The following is a 15,847-nucleotide window of genomic DNA, read 5'->3' on the forward strand; positions in this document are numbered from 1 at the left end:
AAAATCTAGAACCTAAGATATTTAATTAATTATCTAGACTATTCTAGCAAATGAGTAGTCCTAGACTATTCTAGTAGCTAAAATTAATTAACTAGTCTAAAATGGTGAGCTATATCACCGACCTATGCCACTATATATATGTGTGCATTTGTATTGTTGGGATTGTGAGGAAAAAGAAGTTTAAGAAATCAAACTCCTATTCTCTTATCAATTTACACGTCCACACACATACACATTTATACAAATTAGTTTCTCCACTATAAATTATTCATTCTCCAAAATAAAATCCTATACATATTTTCTTATATTCCAACATCAACCTAGTTAAATTCCTAGTATAGACGAGCGAAGAAAGATTTCCATTTTCAAGTGGGATGCTGTCTTCAAGTCTAATGTGAAAAAGAGATTCCACTGCTCCAATTATTTTTCAAAAATCGATTGAGAGGGAAATATAATCATCTCTTACACGACGAGTAATAGACTTTGACTTAAGCATAAGACTAAATGTGTATCACATATTATTTCCAATTCTCATGGTTAGTTACGATATACCAAACTCTTTCACTAAAGTTTTGGCTTAAAGAGTAATGCAGACATACGTACCATTTAAAGAGGCGCCATCAAGGTATAGTTCACGGAGACTTGTGATGAGCAATATATCATGTGATATGGGCTAAGTTGTAAACAATTCGGTTTAGAGTCTACTAAAGTAATCATGAGCAATAGTATTAATTAAGTTAAGTGGTCTCTCTGATATTTACGAATTGGTTATAAGTTGTTAAAATAAAATTAAAAAGTCATTTATTTAATCAAAGCATACGGTTAATTTATTGCTAAAACTAAGACTAATCCTTTGTTAATCCTTTGTTGGTACGTTTTTTCTTTCTTTCCTTTTTTAATAAATCTCTATTTTAATTGCTAAGGTTAATCCTTTGTTCAACTGTAAACCGAGTCAAAGCAGTAATATACAATGTTCAAAGAACAGAAAATAGGACAGAAAAGTGACGATAAATATGATTAACAATTGGCTTATTAGAAATAACAATAAAGGTGGTTAATGCCTCAATAAAAAAAATTAGCAGAAAGAGTAATGATATACCAATTAAAGAGATGTTGCCAATGCGTAATTCACGAAGAGTCGTGACATTCCAAAGTTGTCTTGGTAATCGTCCACTGAATTTGTTGTTGCTCATGCTCAATACCTCTAAATAATTAAGATAACCAATCTCTTTCGGAATATCACCTGTGAAATAATGTCAAGTTAAAAAATTATGTTTGATTATAAAGTATATTAGTTGTATACCACTTCAAACTTCAAAGGAGTTGTCTCGTATTATCATGTGTACTGACAATCACATCAATGTTAAACTCTAAACTGTAAATTGTAAACCGAGTCAAAGCAGTTATTAATGTCTCAAGACCTTGATAAATACTATTATGTGAGCTAATATCCCATTACAAGGGTGGGAGTGAAAATATTCAAATAATGAAAATAAAAATATTCATACATCTTATCAATTATGAAATGTAAATTAACGTTGTCCAACTATATGAAATTAAGTGAATATATGTATCTCTTGTGTTATTTTGAGTACTTAACGTGATCTTTCAAAACTTGTTGAACCTATAATGGTTATTAGATTCAATAAATCTATGCAGCCACATTTTGGTCACCCACAATTTAATTGAATAAAAAAAAATTCAATTAATTTAATAGAATTTAGTCGTTTTATTGTATTATCTATATTGTAGTTATTTTTTTTGCATCTTTTATTTTTAATTTATTTTTTAATAAAACTAAAAAAGCTACAAAAAATTATAAAAAAACTACAATGTAGAGAATATAATAAAATAATAACATTTTATTTTTATTTTAAAAAATAAGTTAAATAAATTAATATTTTTTCTATTGAAGTTAAATTATTAGTATAAAGACAAGAGCATACCTTTCAAATTGTTCCTATTAAGGCTTAATTCCTTAAGCTGTGTGATGTTCCCAATTTCTCGAGGGACATTTCCACCAAAGTTGTTGTATGACAAGTCAATACTCTCAAGTTGTGTACATTGACCCAAACTCAATGGTATATCTCCCTCCAATTCGTTCCACCACAGGCTAAGTAGTTTGAGTCTTTGAAGGTTGTTATGCGAGCAAATGTCTTTTGGTAGGCGGCCTGATAAAGTATTATGGTATAAAATACACCCTCCGTACGCAAAAACAAAAATATACCTAAATAGCTTCGGCACAAATTTTAAGAATTTGGTTAAGTTTTTGTTAAGTGCATTGTGACCAAATTTTACAAACTCCAGACTATATAATCTCACAAATCAGCGTAGATAATAGCATTACGAAAAATAATACTATAACTTAATTTAAATTACAATTTAAAATAATTCCACGTCAAAATACTCACTAGTTTTTTATATTTGGAGACTATAATATATCAAATCTAGATTTAGGTGTATGCCCGGTTTTATTGTTAGATTGAGCATCTGAATAAAGAATTAGTATTAATAAAGTTGAAAGTAAAATGAGAAAAGAATAAATAAATTGCTTAGCTATATATACATCATGTTACTGAGGAATTGCAGAATATCATTAGACGCAAGAGCCGTAGCTTTGCCATTTACCCCAAAATCTACGTTTAAACCGAATGACATTATCAACCAATTTCTAGATTATCAATAGAAATGAAATAGTAAGGCATCAAACTAGTTAAATTCTCAGTATAGAGATAAGAATATATATACCTCTCAAATTGTTCACACCAAGGTCTAATTCCTTAAGCAGTGTGATATTCCAAATTTGTGCAGGCACATATCCACCAAAGTTGTTGCCTGACAAGTCAATACTCTCGAGTTGTGGACATTGGTACAAACTTGACGGTATATCTCCTTCCATTTCATTCCTCGATAGGTTAAGTAGTTTGAGTCTTCGAAGGTTATTGTGACTGCAAATGTCCTTTGGTAGCCGACCTGATAGGATTACCTTATAAATAAATAGATTCTACTAACTACAAATTTAAAAATGGATAGAGAGGAATACAACCATGAAAAGAGTTCCAACTCAAATCTAAATGACCAAGTGAAGAAAGATTTCCAATTTCCTGTGGAATGCTTCCTTCAAGTCCCATAGCCGAGATATCTAATTCAGTCACCCTGCTACGACGTGAATCACAAGTAACTCCTATCCACGTGCAAAACGAGGTTCCACTTGTCCAGTTATTTTTCAAAATATTGTAAGGATCCGAAGTGATGTGGGATTTTAAGGCAACAAGTATGAATTCATCACTTTTGATTTGAGTTATGTTGTGTGCAGCAGAGAGGCTAAGACATGAAAACAATAAGAGAAGCGAAAGAAGGGAAAATGGGGAAAATGCATCCATATTGTGAGTGCTAATTGTGTGAGAAAACGAGAAGCCTACAAATGCCATTTATATTCAAATCTAAAACACTTCTTGTGAGCCTAAAATTTTGGAGACTGAGAATTGAGAATGTAAATTTTCCACAGTTTTTGGAAGTCAATGCAAGTCATTATTTTGTCTCGACCCAAAATTTATTGACCTAGTCTTCTTTATGCTCTCAATATTGGAGTGTGATTTGGGCAAAGAAGAAAACTCATGAAATTTCATGTAACGGAAATATTAGAGTTTGTTTTCTTTTTTCTTTTCTTGAGAAAATATTACACAACATTTAAAAAAAAAAATTATTCCACCTCTTTTGAAGCTGAGATGTTTGATTTGTGAGCCTATGATTCGTAATAGGATCTCTCACACCTATGGAATGAAAAATGAATAATTAAATTTCTTAATTATAAACAAATTATTGGGGAGCCCACAATGACATTTTCTACATGGAAAATTGCTTTCGATTAGTATTTTTTTGAATGTGATAATTTTCAAAAATCGATTGAAAGGGAAATATAATTGTTACTTACACGACGGGCACTAGACTTTGACTTAACCATAAGACTAAATGTGTATTACATATATTTTTATTTTTTTTTCATTTTCCATGGATAAATTAAATTCACAATATTTAATGGTAAGTGAAATTGAATCACACCCATGTATGTTAACATTGATCATTAGAGGAAGTCATTGTGAAATTGAATTTGCAATATTTAATGGTTCGGTATCGCGATAATCGCAGAACAATAATTGGTTAATCAATTGTATTATATTTTTTGGAGGTTTATAATTTTCAGAAATTGATTGAAAAGGATATATAATTGTTTCCATTTGAAAAAGGAATTTAAGCAAAAGACCAAATGTGCATCACATATTTTTTATCTATTCCCATCCATCCATCCATCCATCCGTGAGTGATAAGATTTTGAGTTGTATGGAATTGACTGTAGTCAAGCATTTTATAATTTGATTAATAGTGTATAACTTTATTATTATCAAGTAAAGTCCAAGACTAATTTAAAATTAATTATAATTGAGTGGTGATTTAATTGCGTATTGAAGATTCATGTAGAAATTAAATACAGTGTACTAGTGATGTTAAAACCACCAATGAACCCATCTATAGTATATAAAAGAGGAGTTTTCTCCCTTTATTTTTTTCCTTTCTTCTTCCATTAAAATTTAAATATTTTTTCTTTTTACCTTTTTATATTGTAATTATTTTCTAAATATCATCAAATTTGATCATGAAATTTTTTAATTTATTATGATGAAATTACCAAGGGGAAGCTAAGGTCGAGTCTAAAATATGAGCCTACCAATTGACATTTATATTCAAATCTAAAATAATTGTAGCAGAGTCTATTTACAAGTAAAGTCTAAGTCAAATGGAATGCAAATTTTCCACATTTTTGTGGAAATATGAGGGAAGCTTCTCTAATCAGTTTTAACTTTATTTTCTTGAGAAATACATTATTTGTCACCATCGTCTACGTTTCATATGAAATTCTCAAAGCTTGAAATGAATTTTTAATATTTGGATACCATAGTGCATCAAATCTAGATTTAGGTGTATGATAGGTTTGATTATAGAACAATATATAAAAAGTGAGTACGTATTTTCCCTACATTTTTTCCTCCCTTTTTCTCTTTCTTCTCCACCAAATTTTTCAATATTATTCTCTCTATCTTCCTATTAATTTGCTCTATTTGTTTTTATTATTTTCTAAACATCGTCAAATTTGATTCATGATAAAAATTCAATATGCATCTTAATTAAATTTAATTCGTTACAAGTTTTTTAATATGGTATAAAAATCATCAAAAAAGAATTTAAAACAAATCGGTTATGAAAATTTTAAAATTTAAAATATTTTGTTTTCGCTCTTGTCATTAAAAAAAATTTGTATATGAAAATATTTATTTATTTAAACATGTCGTTTAATTTCAATGTACGTACTGGCCACCAGGTCCTCACTTAAGTGAAGTGACCCGGGTTCGATCCCTCTTGGGAGCGAATTGGAGATTGGAGATATAAGGTGGATTTTGGTGAATGGAGAGATAAGGTGGTTCTTGGAGTGGATGAGGAACTAACTACTAACATTTAGCATGACTTTGCCCGATATATAAAAAAAAAAAAAAAAAAAAAAAAAAAAAAAAAACTAGTTTGAATGGAGAATCAATATTATTCAAGTTGAAGATAATGTTAGCTTAATTGAAATGGGTTCAAAATTTCACACATCAAATCTTTTGAATTTTAATTTAATGGTTTGAGCATGATAATTGCGCCTTGTATTATTTTCTTGAATGAAATAATTTTCTGAAATTGATTGAAAGGGAAATATATATTTTTATTACTTTTTAAAGTGTATGATTGTGTGATAGTCAATAATAATATTAATTGTATTAATGGTCTCCACATGCCCATCTAAAAATTTCATAGGCGACCGGCACTAGAGTCGAGAATAATTTATTAAATATATTTGATATTAATACGAACTTTGAAGATATAAATTAGACGAACTGTTTTCCAATTTTTTTTTATCATTTTTAATTATTACGGAATTGCAATTACAAAATATCTTAGCACGACAGAAGTCTCACAAAGCAAACTAAACTAATGAATTACAACAAATTAACAACTTAATTTGTTTCAGAAAGTGGTAGCATGTAAGTCGACCTAATTCAAAAAGATAAAAGAGAAAGAGAGAAACAATTAAAATGAAGAAAAAGTAAGACACAAAGATTAAAATAACCATCTTCAAATCAAAGTATCAACTCCTCCTCTCTTGGTGTTACTCTATTGAGTCTCTTTTGCTTCTTATTATATCCAACGCCAAAAAAGAATTCCACTAACCATCTCGGCCTTCCATTTCTAATAATAATGTAACCAATTCCAATTCCAACAATGAATCCACTTCCATATCCCATCACCACATTTCTCCATCTATAAATCCATACTCTTCTTCTTCTTCTTCTTCTTCTTCTTCTTCTTCTTCATCTTCTTCTTCTGGTCCGATCAGCTGCCCATCCTCCTTGTTGCATTTTCTCGTCAATGGAACTCCACACAATCTCAAGTTTCCCACGTATGAATCGTTATCAAAGGTGGAGAACTGGTTAGATTGTGGTATTTGCCCCACGAGATCATTCATTGAAAGGTCTAGTTTCTCAAGAAATGTCAACCTCGTCAATTCACTTGGAATACCTCCATCCAATTTGTTCGATGACAAGTCCAATGATTCAAGCACACTTATATTTCCAAGAGATGCAGGTATGTGTCCCATGAAATTATTATGGGACAAATTCAAGTATCTCAAAGAATTAAGATTACCTATGGAATGTGGAATACTCCCAGAGAATTATTGGAGGATAAGTCAATGATTGTAAAGGCTTCCAACAGTCTCTTCAATAACTGATCTTGACCTTTCAAGGTCAATGTCATCTCCACGTGAGCTACAAAGTTCATATCATCATAATTGGCCTTCACACCCATCATTGCTTTAAAATTCTTGAAATATCTTTGAGGTAGAGATCCCCCAAATGCATTCCTCGATATATCTAAAACTTGCAACTTGGGAAACGAAAGGTAGATTTGTGAAGGCAACGACATGTTACCATCAAATTTGTTAGACTTCAAAACTAGCACTCGAAGCTGAGGAAGAGCTTCCATCCAAAATGGAAATTTGTCTAGTATTCTATTATTTCCGACATCGAGGCTCTTAAGACTTTTGCAATTGATTAAGGATTTAGGTAATCTTCCTTGCAATTTATTACCACTCAAATTGATGGAGATAAGACTACACCCTTTTATGAATATTGATGGAATGAGGCCACTAAAGTGATTTGCATTTAAATGAAAGATGAGCAAAGATTGGAAGTTTTGAAAGCACTGTGGAATATGAGTGTATGTATGCGTGTGAAGTATGTGGTGTGTGACCATCTGCAAAAGAAGACGTGTGGAAATTAAGACCACATGGCCCAGCTTTTTGGTAATAAAAACAATTTCGAGTATAATGTGATTCTCGAAAGATAACTCTCCCTTGTAAAAGGTCTTGGGTTCAATCTCGCCTACGGCGAGTAGTTTTTCAACTTTTGTGTAGGTAGTGATCATATTTGTGTGTGGGTAGTTTTTTCACCTTTGTGTGGTGTAGAGGTCTCGCGTGCCTGCTAGTTACTTATTTAATTATATATTCTTTTTAAATTTGATTAATTAATATTTTATATTTAATTCAATAAAAAAAATATGTATGTAGAATTTTGTTTTTTACTACACAAGTAAAGGTGTCAAAGAGATCGACTCAGCTCAAAAAGCAAGTCTACCTACCCAGCCCAACCCAATAGTCACTTTTATATACAAAAATATCAAGCTCAGATGGGCCGAAATCTCTATAGCCCAATCAAGGTAGCTCCATCAATTCATTTTTAACAATTCTGTATTTAAGTTCAAATTTTCAATTTTTTTATATTTCCACGTCAAGATTCCATGAATAGTTTTGGGAAGACCATGAATATATAAAAGAATGAGATATAGGAAAAATTAAAACATGGAAAGATATAAATTTGTAAAAAATTTCAACTCGGTCAACTCAAGAATGCTCGAGTTTCCAAGAGACGAAGGAAATTAAGATTCCCTAAAGCATAGCGAAAAGTAGTCCGCCAAGTGTTCGACAAACGGCCCAAATGAAAATAACTGCTGGATTTGATACCGGACTCCATCACAATCACCTTTCAAAGAAAACCCACCACGAAGAATTCACCGTAATTTTATTCGTGGCTGAGATCAATGTGTCACGTAGCAGCAGGAAATTTTATTGAGTTTCAAGGGATTTTTAAATACATTTTAGGTGTTGAAATTTAGATGAGGGTATTTTCGTAAATACAAAGTTTTAACATAAACATTATAAACTTCTCTGTGTTGGAGTAGCTCTCTTCCTTGTCTTCTTCTTCTTCTTCTTGTTCTTCTTGTATGTATATCCAACGCCAAAAAAGAATTCCACCAACCATCTTGGCCTTCCAAATCGAATAATCCAACAACCAATTCCAATTCCGACTATGATTCCACTTCCATATCCCATCACCACACTTCTCCATCCAAATCCATCTATAAATCCATACTCTTCATCTTCTTCATCTTCTTCTGGCTGCATCTGATGCCCGTTCTCCTTGTTGCATTTTCTCGTCAATGGAATTCCACACAATCTCAAGTTTCCCATATATGAATCATTGTCAAATGTGGAGAACTGGTTAGATTGTGGTATTTGCCCCACAAGATTATTCATTGAAAGGTTTAATTTCTCAAGGAATGTCAACCTCGTCAATTCCCTTGGAATTCCACCATCCAATTTGTTCGATGACAAGTCCAATGATTCGAGCACACTTATATTTCCAAGAGATGCAGGTATGTGTCCCATGAGATTATTGTGCGACAAATTCAAGTATCTCAAAGAATTAAGATTACCTATGGAATCTGGAATACTACCAGAGAAATTGTTGGAGGATAAGTCAATGGTTGTAAAGGTTTTCAACAGTCTCGTCAATAACAGATCCAAACCTTTCAAGGTGATTCTCATCTCCACATACCTTAGAAAAGAGTCATCATCACTACTTGTAATTAGATCTGTCTTATTTTCCTTCACATCCATCATTGCTCTAAAGTTCTTGAAATATGTTTGAGGGAGAGACCCCACAAATTCATTGTCAGATATATCTAAAACTTGCAACTTTTGAAATGGAAGGTTGCTTCGTGAAGACAGCTACATGTTACCATCAAACTTGTTGGACTTCAATATGAGTACTCGAAGCTTAGGAAGACCTTCCATCCAAAACGGAAATTTGTCTCGTATTCTATTATTTCCAACGTCGAGACCCTTCAGACTTTTGCAATTGATTAAGGATTTAGGTAATCTTCCTTTCAATTTATTACCACTCAAATTGATGGACTGAAGACTACACCCATTGATAAATATTGATGGAATGAGGCCACTAAAGTTATTTGCATTTAAATGAAATATGGACAACGATTTGCTCAAGTTTCGAAAGCATTGTGGAACTGTCCCTTCCAAATTGTTATTTGAGAGTAGAAGAAGCTGAAGGGATGTCAAGTTGCAGATGCAGAATGGAAGCTGTCACGACCGCACTTGCTAAGGATAGCAAATTCGGGGAAACCGCGACTAAGGGAGGGAATTTAGGAGCGGGAGTAAGAAAGGGGCATATTCGGTTTCTTGATGACTCGACTTGTATAAGGAAATCAATCGAAATATCTAGATATCAATGAAGGCCACAAGGGGACCGTACATAATATTATCCCAAAACGGAGTACTCAATAGTTTTAGTACATTATTAAATAATACATATTGTTTGACATAATATCTTAACATAATCAGTGTTCGCAGCGGAATAACAATTTGAGTATATGTATGAAGACATATACTCTACTCTGAGGTAATCATCCTAGTTTGACAAAGCTCCGCTTGCACACTACATCCTCGATCACCGCTCAACCTGCACATTTAAAAATACATGCAGGGCTAAGTACAAAAGTACTTAGTGGACACTTGCCGAAATTTACATACATGCATAATATTTTATTGTCAAGCCTTTCAACAGTAGTAAGATACGAGGGTTTTCCTTTAAAGACTCGTATTTACCAAACATAATATCATTTTTTTTATCAATAACCCGCGCAGGTATTTTATATCATTAATCACCATATCAGTAACTCGTGCCGAGAGAGAGGCCTCCCTCTACGGACACTATGATCGGCCAACCCGCTAGATGACTCACGATCACAAGGTGTACACTAATTCCGAAGGGATTTGCGGTCCCATCCAGAATCCGAATTCGATTAACATCAGATAGGCAATTAATAATAAAACATAAAGCATTTAGGCATTGACAATATCATTTAAATTCATAAGCATAAAGTCTTAACAATTCTAATATATAATTTTAGTTTATACGTAGAAAGCCTACCTGAATAGCAGACTCACGGTTTAGCTCTAACTCTGGTGCTTGACCTTTAATTCGAGAAAATAAAATAAGATTCTAATTCTCGAAAAATCTCAATAAATGAGGATGCGTGAAATGATTATGCATGACTCATATTCCTTTAATTAAATTATGAGATGCTAATCCTATTTAAGGAATTAAAGCTCGTCTTATGAGGTCGGATTATTAATCTTTAATAATCTACTCATCTTAAAATAATCTAATTCACTTACTAATTAATAATTAGTAAGTCTTAAAATCTTCTCTAATTAAACTTAATAGAATAATTATGAAGGCCCAATTAAAATAAAAATAATCAAGACCCAAAAGGAATTTAATTTGAGCCCAAATGAATAAATTCAAAGCCCAATGCATTAATAATATTAGGCCCAACATCAATTAAATTCTAGAGCCCAACAAATGAGGCCCAAGATAATAAAATCATGAAGCCCAATAAGTGAGCTCATCATCATCCTTAAAATAATTAATAAATTTTAATATTAATCACTAATTAAAATAATTAGGATTAATACAGAAGCCTAAAATAATAATTCTTATTGGGTTAAATAAATAAATTTCATTGGACTTAATCAATTAAATCGTAGGAGCCCAAGTAATATAAATTCGAGACCCATTATTAATAAATAATAGGAATCCAAGTAATAATTAATGTGGACTGGAAAGAATTAATCTTAGTCCAATAGACACTTTAATCGGCCCAAATGACGAATTAACAGCTGGGTTGAACTAAACAAATCTGAAACAGGCCCAATAGAATTAAATAAATTCCAGCCCAAGAACATTAAATAAATTCGGCCCAGTTAGAAATAAAAAGATGGCCCAATAAAAGAGTCCAAAAATTCTCCCCATAAATCTTCACTCTCGGTTCACTCACTACCGACAATTCTCCTCTCTCTCTCTAAATTATCGGTTCTCTCCCTTTCTTTTTCTTTTTATTAAAGCAGCCACTCTCTCTCTCTCTCAATTATCAAAATTAAAACTCTCTCAATTCTCTCTCTCAGCTCGATCATCTCTCTCTCACTGCTCATCATCTCTCTCTCTCGCTCATCATCTCTCTCTCTCGCTCGATCCGTCTCCAGCCGAGGCGGGCGCCGCCGCCGCTGCCGGCGCGGCCGTGCCTGGCAGAGGGCGGCACACCTTGCTGTCTCACTCTCATCTCTCGCCCAAGGAGCTGCTCGCCCCTTCCTCTCTTCACTCGATCTGCTGCCCAACATCTCTCTCTCGCTCGATCCAGCCGTCGCCGAGGAGTTCCGCCGCCGTGGCTCCGGAATCCGGCGCTGGCTGCCTTCGCGCCCATCCGTGCGCCCTTCTTTCTTCCTCTTCTCTCAAGCGATCTGCTCTCTCTCAAACTCGTCTCCCTCTTGCTCCGCCTCCAGCCGACGCCGAGGCTTCTGCTGCCGCCGCGGTCTCCTGCAGTCCAGCGACCTGTTGCCGGCGTGGCCGGCGTTCACCTGCCTCCTCAGGCTTCCCCCCTCTCTCGATTTGCCTCTCAATCGAAATCCCCAAATGAAGAATGGAGTAAAAGCCCTAGCTTTCCAAAAATCAGAAAATCGCCTCCCTCTGTTCGACGCCGCCGCGTGAAGGATGCTGTGTCTCCGTCCGTCGCCTCGGCGTGCAATTTCCGGCGAGACTGCCGTATCTGGGTTTCATTCGCCACCACTGGCAGATTTCGGAAATCGGCGAAGTCGCCACAGCTTTGGTTCGGTGCGCCGTCATCCTCAATTCAGAGCTGGCAGTAGTCGCTGCCCACTCGACGTCTCTTAGCCCGACTGAACTGGGCAGCGTCCTTCGTCGTCTAAAGCTAAGTTCTTGTCTTGTCTCTTCGTTATTAAGAAAATGGCGTGTGATTTGGAGTTTGGGGTTTTACTGTATTTGTCTTAGCAACATACGAACAAAGGCAGTCTAGGGGTACATCTTCTAAAATTCTTATTTTCCTAGTGTGAAAGAGTGCAGTCTGTTCTTGCTTTGCCTAAGAATTGTTGGTGTTTGCATTATAAGGAGTGTAACTTTGTTAAGTTCAGTATGCTTACAAAGGTTTTCTATCATTGTAAAACTGATCATGCTTTGGTATGAATGCTTTATTGGAATGGATATTAGAGATAGAATTAATACCTTGAATGTTTGTGTTGGTTGTTGAATGAACTGCTCGTTGGTGTTGAATGAAGCAAGAATTAACTGATACTTGAAAATTTCTTTGGCAGAGAATGATGAAAACGTTTAAGTATGGAATGGGTATGAGATGAGGATTAATAGCTGCTGAAATCTGAAACCACATGAAGGTGTTTGGGTGTGAAAATTTTGCAAATATGCTGCTGGAGCTGGAGTCAAAGAAAAATATTTCAAAGGCGTGGAGCTGGAGTCAAAGAAAAAATGTCAATAGATGGCTGAGCATGCTTGAGCATGCTTAAGGGATATCTGCAGATTTTCTTCACACACATACACTATTCCATTTTTTTTTTTTTAATGTTGGTAGATAGATAGAAAAATAGGGGTTTGTAAAGTGAAGTATAAACAGAAGCAATAATTCTTGTCTTGGAATTTCTATATCTGTAATATTGTATTGCATCTTTTTTTTTTTTAAATAAAATCCAACTACCGGGTTTTGTTAATATCGCGTGTTTATAAAACTACTCGATATCTGCTTCCTTTCTTAGCTAGAATAAATTCTAAATTAAATCCGTAGATTTAATTCTTCATAAACCGGAATAAATTCACGACTCAAGAAATAATAATAAAAATAGAAAAATAATTCTATTGTGATTAATAAATAACATGACTTCGCTAAGTCAGTTATGAATCTGAAATAATTATTGGCTTACTCAATAATTCTCATCGCGGTTTTATTTACGCGAAGCTACTGACTTGGTAATAAAATAATAATCCTGCTTAATTGAATATAATCCAAGGTCATAAGCTGAATTTAAATCATAAATAATTATTGGGCTTGATTTACTGAAAGATGAAATAATAATATCATATTACTGGATTTAAATATAATAAAAGAGCGGGTTGTTACAGAAGCTCACCATTTAATTTGTTGGAAGAGAGGACTAAATACTTCAAATTTGATAGATTCTCAATGGTGGATGGTATTGGACCTGGAAGTTTGAGAAGTCAACGTAGATATATATTGCTTTAGAGACATCTGGATACATAAAGAAACATGGCAATGAAGAAATACATTTTATGCACGTGAAGTATTTTGATAGAAATTAAATTATCTCTTCTATTCTTCTATCACCCATGCATGTCACATATATTCAATGGCATCTTAATTTAATATAGCATTTGTTAACATTGATCCTTAAAATTAATAGATTTACAATATGGTTGGAAACAACAAATCCAACTATTGTTAAAGTATTTGGTTGGCAAAGGAATTAGACAAATTGCATATCTTATCTTAACAAATGTAAAATATTAAAAAGACTAGTTCAAACAAAAATGGCCAAAGATCCGATCAAGGTTGTAAAAAAGTTATTATGTCAAGTTGCATATAAAGAATGAAAGCTCACCATTTAATTTGTTGGAAGAAAGGTCTAGCTCCATCAAATTTGATAGATTCCCAATGGTGGATAGTATTGGACCTAAAAATTGAAGAACCCTTCATTTCAATCACTTTAAAGATGGAGGATAGTAAGAAACACATTTTATTTTGCACTTGAAAACATACGCTGAAACTTTATTATTTGATAAATGCCTCTAAAGTATAAATCAATTAGCAATGCACACAAGATATTTTGTTACAAATCTTATATTTCCCAGTATCACGAAGACATGCACACCAAGTATACTTGATGACATCATAATTTAACAAATCATCTGTTAACATTGAGAAAATAGAGGATTCAATATGGCTGGAAACAGAAAATCCATATGCTGTTAGAGTATTTATCTAACTAAGCATAAATTAGTTATATGAGAAGAAGCCAGCAAGCTAAGAAAACAAAATAAGCTAAAGATAGGGATGCCAAGTTGTAGATGGAGTGGAAGCTCACCATTTACTTTGGCAGATAATTTGAAATATCTTTTCAACAAATGTATCTAAAACCAACAAATTAGGAAATGGACAGACATATAATTTATGCAATGTTCCATATATCTCATTTTTCTAAACTGATTTATAATTGAACTAAAGATGGCCTAAAGTTTTCATAGCATTGTGGAATTTCTTATTCCCAAGATATACATAATCAATCTCTTTGATTGCCAAGTCGTAAAAGAATTGATTTGATTATTATAACACGACCACAAAAATAATAAGTATAATTAGAACACTATATTTAATGGTTCGTTTTTGTCAATTTGAATACATTATTAGGTGAATATTAAATGGTAATTGTTCAATCCAAATAATTTGACTCGGTTCAATTTAGTCTTGGCAATGGTTCAATTAAGTGGGGCCTCTGATATATACAAATTGGTTTTCAGTTGTTAAAATAAAATTAAAAAGTCATTTTTTTTTATCAAAGCATACGGTTTATTGCTAAAAGATTAATGTACAAGAATTTATATCTAACCTATTCAATGCAGAGTCATATATAGTTAATCTAACCAATCTAAAATCATAATTACTATTAGAAAATTAGTTAGTGGTGTGCTTTTTCTAATTATATGAAAGTGAATATATATTGTCATATATATGGGCTAATTTGTAAACAATTCTATTTAATTAGATCGATGTAAACCGAGTTAAGTATAGAAAAAGAGAGAGAAATAATAATTAATAATAATAATAATAATAATAATAATAATAATAATAATAATAATAATAAATAAGAGCCCACCGTAGTAATCATGAGCAATATATCTTGTGATATGGGCTAAGTAGTGGTCAATAATTCGGTTAAGAGTCTACCAAAGTAATCATGAGCAATATTAATTAAGCTTTGTGGGCCCTCGGATATTTACAAATTGGTATTAAGTTGTTAAAATAAAATTAAAATGTCATTTTTTTAATCAAAGCATACGGTACGTTTATTGCAAAAAGATTAATGTGCAAGAATTTATATCTTCTTGCGATAAGCCCAACAAATGCTGAGACACTGGAGTGGGCCGAAAACAAAGGCCCAACCAGCGAAGTTTATGTGGATACAGGTGTTTTAAGCCCAAACGATCTTGGTTTTAATCAGGGTCATTCTCCAATTGCAACTCAATCTGATCTCCCTCGAAGTGCGCACGCCCCTGATTTAAATGACGGAACTCACCTGGATTCAGAAAGGAATAGAGAAGCCGAATCCTCTCATTCAACACAAAGCTCTTTGCCTGATCGAACTGTAACACCAGACCAGGAGACACAGTTTGGTGAGAGCGCCCCGAGTAGTAAAGGGGAAGAATTTCAGAAGAGTACATCGAAGGAGGTTGAAACAGATCTGGAGGCAATTGATTCTCCTGGAAGTGAGTTTCCCGTGATTCAAACCGGGGGTAGGAGG

The 15,847-nt window shown here is 33.4% G+C and overlaps 2 protein-coding genes across 2 annotated transcripts; both read right to left on the reverse strand.

Annotated features, from left to right (window-relative positions):
- Positions 1 to 974: 974 nt before the first annotated feature.
- On the reverse strand, positions 975 to 3,596 carry LOC131014143 (receptor kinase-like protein Xa21). The gene is made up of 3 exons (XM_057942023.1): positions 2,749 to 3,596; positions 1,947 to 2,171; positions 975 to 1,243 (listed from the first exon to the last, which is right to left on the reverse strand). The coding sequence occupies exons 1-3, from the start codon at positions 2,897 to 2,899 to the stop codon at positions 975 to 977; spliced, it is 645 nt and encodes a 214-aa protein (XP_057798006.1). The 5' UTR covers positions 2,900 to 3,596.
- A 4,681-nt stretch (positions 3,597 to 8,277) lies between these two features.
- LOC131006376 (receptor-like protein 33) lies at positions 8,278 to 9,420 on the reverse strand. Its single transcript, XM_057933558.1, has one exon. The coding sequence runs from the start codon at positions 9,050 to 9,052 to the stop codon at positions 8,306 to 8,308; it is 747 nt and encodes a 248-aa protein (XP_057789541.1). The 5' UTR covers positions 9,053 to 9,420; the 3' UTR covers positions 8,278 to 8,305.
- Between the last annotated feature and the right edge of the window lie 6,427 nt (positions 9,421 to 15,847).

This window comes from Salvia miltiorrhiza, chromosome 1, assembly GCF_028751815.1.
Source record: "Salvia miltiorrhiza cultivar Shanhuang (shh) chromosome 1, IMPLAD_Smil_shh, whole genome shotgun sequence".
Classification (NCBI taxonomy): Eukaryota; Viridiplantae; Streptophyta; class Magnoliopsida; order Lamiales; family Lamiaceae; genus Salvia; species Salvia miltiorrhiza.

What these genes read in the sequence shown, in the direction of transcription:
- LOC131014143 (XM_057942023.1), bottom strand. Translation starts at nt 2,899, where the DNA reads ATGGAAGGAGATATACCGTCAAGTTTGTACCAATGTCCACAACTCGAG. An exon ending in TGGTGTGAACAATTTGAGAG is followed by an intron (nt 2,172 to 2,748) that starts GTATATATATTC and finishes ATACTTTATCAG; the next exon opens with GCCGCCTACCAAAAGACATT. An exon ending in TAATAGGAACAATTTGAAAG is followed by an intron (nt 1,244 to 1,946) that starts GTATGCTCTTGT and finishes ATTATTTCACAG; the next exon opens with GTGATATTCCGAAAGAGATT.
- LOC131006376 (XM_057933558.1), bottom strand. Translation starts at nt 9,052, where the DNA reads ATGATGGATGTGAAGGAAAATAAGACAGATCTAATTACAAGTAGTGAT.